This window comes from Elephantulus edwardii, unplaced genomic scaffold (genome assembly GCF_000299155.1).
Source record: "Elephantulus edwardii isolate Elephantulus edwardi_28Jun2011 unplaced genomic scaffold, EleEdw1.0 scaffold00082, whole genome shotgun sequence".
NCBI lineage: Eukaryota > Metazoa > Chordata > Mammalia > Macroscelidea > Macroscelididae > Elephantulus > Elephantulus edwardii.
This window is the reverse complement of record NW_006399832.1, coordinates 6,348,024-6,355,394: the sequence shown is the minus strand read 5'-3', so window position 1 is coordinate 6,355,394 and position 7,371 is coordinate 6,348,024. Positions and strand designations below refer to the sequence as shown.

Here is a 7,371-nt window from a genome sequence, read left to right as displayed (position 1 = left end):
CACCTCATAAAGGGTCTTCCCCTCCTGCACTGTCCCTCTACTCTACCCAGCATGATGTCCCTCTCTAAAGACCTGTCTCTCCTTACAATATGTCCAAAGTATGTCAGGCGAAGCCCCAGAATCCTTGCCTCCAAGGAGTAGCCTGGTTTAACCCTCTCTAGGATGAATCTGTTTGTTTTCTTGGCAGTCCATGGTACATTCAATACTCTTCTCCACTAGTCATTGTCCAACTCTCTGATGTATAACAAGTGATTGCAAAAACCATGGCCTGTATCAGGCGCACCTTAGTCTCCAGAGAGACATCGTTGCTCTTGAATACTTTAGAGAGGTCCCTAACCGCAGACTTTCCCATCGCATTATGTTTTTTGATTTCCTGGCTACTGGTGCCAAGAGTGTCAGTTTTAGAAAATGAAAACATCTATGTACACAGAATCCAACATTCACTCAGGGCCATCAGGGGTTGAGAGAGGAGGAGATGGTAGATTGTAGTCACTCCTTTACCAAGGTCTCACCTAACATGAAAGAAATGTGCAGAGCTTAACCAGGTAACTTATGTCTCTAGGTTATACATGCAAAAAAGTGTTTATAAACGCTATTATTCCAGACGAGCTCTTGTGGCCTAGTGGCAAGAAGCTGCACTGCAATCCCAGAGATGTGAGGTTCGAATCCACCAGGTGCTTTGCTGAAGAAGGAGGCACAATCTCCTCCTGTACCATTCAGATCTGATTTGACAGTACACACATTTAAGAAAAACTATATAAAAAAACACGTTATTATTCCATTTACAATACAATAAAATATTCTTTTAAAAGACTTTGTATACTTTCTTTTTTCCAAAACCTTTTTCTCCAAATAAATAGAAGGGGGGGAAAAATCTTTTTCTATCATTCATCTTTTTTTATTCACATTTTTACTTAATATGACCAGGTATAGGTTCTATTAAAATCCAAGGATACGATAAAGATAAGTTATAAACTTAAAGTTAGGATTAATGGTTACTACTATCCAAACTCACATAACTAATGGAGTAATAAACAGCATCAATCTTCATGTTCAATAGCTCTTCCTTGGTTAACCTGACTCTTCTAGCCGAGGTTCAATGAGTGATGGATGGTTTGATGCTTGGAGTTGAATGGATACAACTTTTGAAAGTCTTCACTTGAAAGTGTTCTTATTTGGTCTACTGGCTGATCTCTTTTTTGCCCCACGTCCTCTTCTTGCAATACAAGAATTGAGCAGGTTGTTGTGAGCTTTCCTATTACGGAAAACATCCAGTCTTACATGACAGCTGTCTCCCTTCTGAGGTGTACTTGCCATTTCCATCAATTTCTGCCTGTAAGTCTCTACTGGTTTTTTGGCTTCTGATGGTGTCTGTTCTTTCTTGCGCTGTGCATAGCCTGTTTGAATTCGCTGTTTCTCCTGGAGTTCATTAAGAAGCCCTAATCTCTGCTGTAAGTTCTGGCACTCATTCTCTAGTAAAGCTGCAGTCAATTGTAATGAGTAGGTATTTTGTTCCAATTTCTTCACTTGTTTCTCCATCTCATCATTAACTGACACTTTCCTTGGCTTGTCTTGGACATGGACCTCATTCTTTCCCAGAAATTCTCTTAGATCATGCTGAGATTGCTGATACGATTTTATTAGTCCACTGAGTTCAGAATGTTCTTCACTCCAGTGCTCTGCTTTTTGTAGTAACTTCTCCATGCTGTTCCTAAATTTTATATTTTCTTCTTGATGTAACCCATATTTTGGTTTCTCTTTACATATTTCAATTTCATTATATGTTCTCTTTCCTTCTGAATGATTTGCCAAATCTCTTGCAAAAATTTGTGGCATGTCCTTGGAGTTGTGATTTTCAAATATCTTTTCCTGTTTCTTTGCGTCCTGGAATTTCTCTGAGTCTAAACTAGAAAGCACATTTCTACATAAGGCTTTATTAATTTTTTCAAGTCCTCTGATTTTCTCTTTAAGATTTGACACATCCTCAGGGACACTGGTGCCCTCCAAAGATCCTTTTGAAACTGTCGTCTTTTCAAAACCTGTCATATTTTGAAGGACATGTTTAATTCTATTTAAGACATTTTCAAAATTTTGTGTAGTCAGTTGTTCAGCTATTTGATTGCTGTTCTTTAGTGAAAGGAGAGAGCTCCAGAAGAAAAGAGAGATGGATCCAATCTCAAATAAGGCAATGACCATCCTACGGTCCCAAGATTCTTGAGGAAGATCAGGAGCAAGCCTCAAGGTTTCAGAGAGAGTAGGAGTTTCCATCTCAGGGGAATTAGCAGGCTGGCAACCACAGGACGAGCAAAGCAGAAAACCTTCAGGATTCAAGGAAGGGAAGGTGGCGGTCCCCGGTGAAAACATGTAGAGAATGAGGAATCAAGTGAAAGCTAGAGACAAGCGTGTTGACCTGGAAGTGGAGAGCAGATATTTAGGTGGAAGATGACATTTCAGACTTCCTGGGGTGAAGGAGGGTGGGAAAAGGGACCAGGAGCTGCAGCTCCATCTCCTCCACCAAGCTCCTGGTGTTTCTGCTCTGGTTCTAGCAAGCAGGCCTTTGTTATGTCACTGCACCAGCACAGCCTATCCCTACCTTCTGTCACATTGTGTCACAAATGAAGGCCTCTCAATCTTCCGCCCAGTGACTCAGACATCAAAAAAATCATTGTTGAGCTAGCCCTCCCTCCCATTCCAGAAAGTCCTCTTTGATAGTCTTTCCTCACCTTATTTTTTCTAACTTTCTATTAATCTCCTTCAACTTCAGTGTTTAGTGTCTTCCCGACCCTCCTCCCACAATCAAGCTCAACTGCGTTGTCTATATTTTTACCACTTAAGTGTATGGTCCAGAACAACCTTGAAACTTGCTCCCATCCAGAAGAAATGCTACTGTGTAAAAAAAATAAAATAAAAATTTAAAATTAGTATGAGCATCCAAGGGGTGGGGTAGGCTGGAAGCAGATGAGTAAGGATGTGCGGAGGAGAGGGGATTAATCATGAGGTCATATAATTTGATGGGTGGGAGGATGAGGAAAATGGGAAGGATCTGGTGTGAAAAACATTGCATTTTAATTTTGTAAATAAGCTAGTATTTTTTTACAAAAACAATGAATAAAAAGTAAAATTGGAAAAAATAATAAAAAAATCTTGGCACCCGCAGTCAGGAAATCAAAAGATGAATTGTATTAGGTAAATCTGCTGCCTCTCCAGAGTACTGAAAAGTAACAATGTCAGTCTAGAGACTAAGGTGTGTCTGATCCAGGTCACCGTCTTTGCAATTTCTTGTTATGCTTCAAAGAGGTGGACTAAGAATGATAGAAGAAGAATAGATACCTTTTAAGTGTGGTGCTAGAGAATATTCTTTGAACAAACCATGGATTGCCAAGAAAACAAATAGGTCTGTCTTGAAGAGGGCGAAACTCAGTTTCTCCTTGGAGGCTAGGATTTTGCACAGTAACTGAGGCAATGGGGATAGTCAGATCAGAGTCAGTGAGACTGGCTCAAGACAGGGCAGGGTTCAGAGCTGTTGTACATAAAGTCACTGTGAGTCTCAGGTGACTCAAAGGGACATAACAGCAGCCTTTTGAAACAGAATGAAGAAAAAAAAGAAACTATATTCTTTTTTTTTGTGTGATTTAAGGAAGAAAGTGTCAAGAATAATTCTATTACAATGTGATAATTGTTGGAGTTCAAATCCAGGAGTGAAATACCTTCGGTATAAATGGTCAAAGAAAGACTGAAAAACTGACCAGGAGTCAAGCTGAAAGACTTCTCTTTATTTATTTTTTGCGGGGGAACTTACTTACATGAAAAGTGAACAGTGCTGTATCCAAAGACAGCTGTCTGGATCTATTCTTGGGTTTCCTGTGACACCCAGTAAGGAGAGTGATGTTTTCTCAGGTTTGTACCATTGTTGTCAGGTGCTATCAAGTTGAGTGTGACTCGTACTGACCCTATGAACAACCAATCTGAAATTGTCCTGTCTTGTACCATACTCATTGTGGAGTTTATTATTAAAGATGGCTTTTCTAGCCACTGAATTTGACTTTGTAGTGTGGATGGACAGACATATGTGAAAAGGGCATGTTAGCCTATTCACAAAGAGATTAATTAACTCACCATTAAATTGAGTGCATCCCGCAGCAGAGAGATTATCTTCCTCTCTAGAAAAGAAAGAGGAGGAGAAAAAGGAGAAAGCAGGGGAGGGGAGAGGGAAGGAGAGGAGAGAAAGGGGAGGAAGAGAAAAAGGGGAGAGGGAGGGGGAAGGGGAGGGAGGAAGAGAATGTAGCATGTTCTTTGGGTCTAGAAATTCTTGCTGCTGCTACACCTACAGCAGCAGCAGTCATGGCCAAACCAGAGAAGCAACATGAAACGGAGCTGACTGCTACCCTCCTTGGCCAGAATCAGAGCTAATATAAGAACATTTGTCCAAGTTTGTTCAACAACTTGGAGGGTGAGGGGAGACAATATTGGCAGGACTGAGAACTTGGAAATATTGGCAGATCTACAATCACTGCGCCAATCCACATCATTGAGAATCTTTCTCTCTTTTGCTGATCCTCCACTTTTTTAAAGAAAATTTTTATTTTGTACTGTTTACTTTCAAAGTTCATATACATCTTTTTTTCCACACCAGATCTTACCCATTTCCTTTACCCACCCCTCCCTCCACTCATCAAATTATATGACCCTATTATTTATAATTATTTTTTTAATTAATTAATTTAATTTTCATTTCAATGAACATCTACAGAGATTTTGGAATTCCATTCATTCATTGTTGCACCCTTCTCCCCGCCCACACCACCTCTTCCCCTCCCCCGTTTGCTCCTCTCCTTGAAAAGCAAAAGAAAAACTCCCTCATTGGTACACAATCCCACCTGCACACCCTCTCCCAAACCCAACCCCAACCCCAAATATAATCCACTCTGCAACCCTCATTCCGTACTCTTATGATAAACATAATGCCCTAAAATATAATACTTTTAGACTATTCTCTCCCCCATAGACTTCAATGCAGTAAACATAATTCATCCAGTTTTTCTCAGTCTTACCCCCACCCCGATGTCAGCCTCATTCTACAACAGTGGCACCATATAGCATTTGTCCCTTTGTGACTGAGATACCTCACTCAGCATAATGTCCTCCAGGGTCACCCATTTTGAATAATATTACATAAGTTCCTTGTTTTTCAATGCAGCATAGTATTCCATTGTGCGAATATACCACAGCTTCTCTAGCCATTCGTTTGTTGATGGGCACTTAGGTTGTTTCCAACTCCTTGCTATTGTAAACAAAGCTGCGATAAACATGGGTATGCACATATCTACTTGGATGTCATTTATGGTCTCTTTAGGGTATATTCCCAGTAGTGGAATTGCTGGGTCAAATGGTATCTCTATTTGCAACTTTTTGAGAAAGCGCCACATTGCTTTCCACAGTGGTTGCACCATTTTACACTCCCACCAACAGTGAATAAGGGTTCCAGTATATAATACTATTATTAACCTCCCCAACCCTTCCCTGCTCATCTTCACTCCTCTGCTCCCACCTTCCTCCCCTTGGATCCTCATACATATACTACAATAATGGTCTTATACAGTATTTGTCCTAAAGACACTGAGTTAATTCACCTAGCATACTGCTCACAAGTTCCTCCCATGTTAGGTAGTGATTTATAAAATCATTACTCCTGGTTACTGTGTAGTATTCCATCATGCGAATATACCATAATTTCTCAATTCATTTGATTGTGGTTGGACATTTGGGCTGTTTCCATGTTCTTGAAATGGTGAATAACACTTCTATGAACATTGGTATACAAGTCTCTGTGCCTCAGTTGTCATTTTCTCGGGGTATATTCCAAGCAATGGAATATCTGGGTGATATGAAATTTCTATATTCAGCTTTCTGAGGAAACAACAAACTGCCTTCCAGAATGGTTGTACCATTTCACAACTGCACCAACAATGTATGAGTTCCTGTCTCACCACATCCTTTCCAACATCTATTACTTGCTGACCCTCCACTTTTAAAGCATAATGTCTTTTTCCAAGAACTGATGCTCCCCGTTCCCTACTCCTACTAGCATGCCAAAAGTATGTGAGATGAAACGTTGCCATTATCGCCACTAAGGAGCATCCTGGTTGCATTTTCTCCAAGACATGGTTATTTGTCCTTTTGGAAGTCCATGCAATGTTTAGTACTTTTCTCCAACACCAAAATTCAAAGGCATTGATTCTTCTTCTTTTGTCATTAGTCATTGTCTAACTTTCAGATGCAAAACAAACAATTGAAAAGATCATAGTTTGAACTGGGCACACCTTAATCTAACATTGTTGTTCCTTAGAACTTTGGCCTTGAGCTTGTGGCTTGGTGTTCCCAAGTTTTCAGTCCTGCCAATACTAGATTTTCACCTCTAGTTAAACAACAAATTTATCAGTCCTGCCAATATTGACTCTTCCCTTCTCCCATAAGATCCTTTCTCATGTCAAATCCCCACCCACCTTTAAGTGTTGCTAGAGCAGGAAGGGCATCCTCTACTGTCTTGCTTTCTCCTCAGTGGTGCCAGAAGATTTTTCTCTGTGGCTGTTGTGTTGTTGATTGTTATTGAGTTGAGCATGACTCCTAGCAACCTTATGAACAAAAGACCTGAAGCCTTTCTATAACTGTAGTTGTTTCCCAAAGTTCATAGTTTCCAAAGACATGTTGTTTAGGAAGTAGATGCTATGCCTGTTCTCTGTGGCTAGAGCTGTTCAATTTATTGGTGAGATTAGCCAATCCCCTTGTAGACTATTGAGACTGGCCAATCCCCTTGTGGAGTGAAATATAATCAATCCCCTTTGGATAGGCTAACATACCCCATTCCCATATTACTGCTCATCTACTTAGCAAAGTCAAATAATGGCTAGTAAAAGTTATACTTAAAGACAAACTCCATAGAAAGAATTACCTTAAAATTTAAATTCTAATTTCCTGAAAATGACTTAATTTCTCCTTTATATTTGATGAAGAGTTTTGATGGATACAAGATGTTTGGCTGACAATTGGTTTTTTTTTCAGTTTTTGTAGATGACATCTCGTTTTCTTCTTGCTAACATGGTTTCTGCTGAGAAATCGGAATTTAATCTAATTGTTTCTCTTTTGAGGTGACTTTGTTTTATCATATTGTTTTTAGTATTCTATTCTCTGATTTGGAGAATTTGGTTATGATCTTGATGTCTTTCTTTTGGAGTCTAGTCTTGAATGTGAATTTCCTCATTCTTCATAATACCTGGGAAGTTTTCTTCTAGAACCTCTTCCACAATTTTCTCAGTGTTTTCCCTGCCCCTCTCATGTTCTAGCATTCTGATTATACATATGATGTCCCTTTTT

General features: G+C 39.7%; 1 protein-coding gene across 1 annotated transcript; it reads right to left on the bottom strand.

The window, feature by feature from the left end:
* Positions 1 to 1,155: 1,155 nt before the first annotated feature.
* SPZ1 (spermatogenic leucine zipper 1) lies at positions 1,156 to 2,268 on the bottom strand. The gene has a single exon (XM_006889886.1). The coding sequence runs from the start codon at positions 2,266 to 2,268 to the stop codon at positions 1,156 to 1,158; it is 1,113 nt and encodes a 370-aa protein (XP_006889948.1).
* Between the last annotated feature and the right edge of the window lie 5,103 nt (positions 2,269 to 7,371).

Bases quoted from the DNA above. Each gene is read 5' to 3' on its own strand.
- SPZ1 (XM_006889886.1), bottom strand. From the start codon at position 2,268: ATGGAAACTCCTACTCTCTCTGAAACCTTGAGGCTTGCTCCTGATCTT.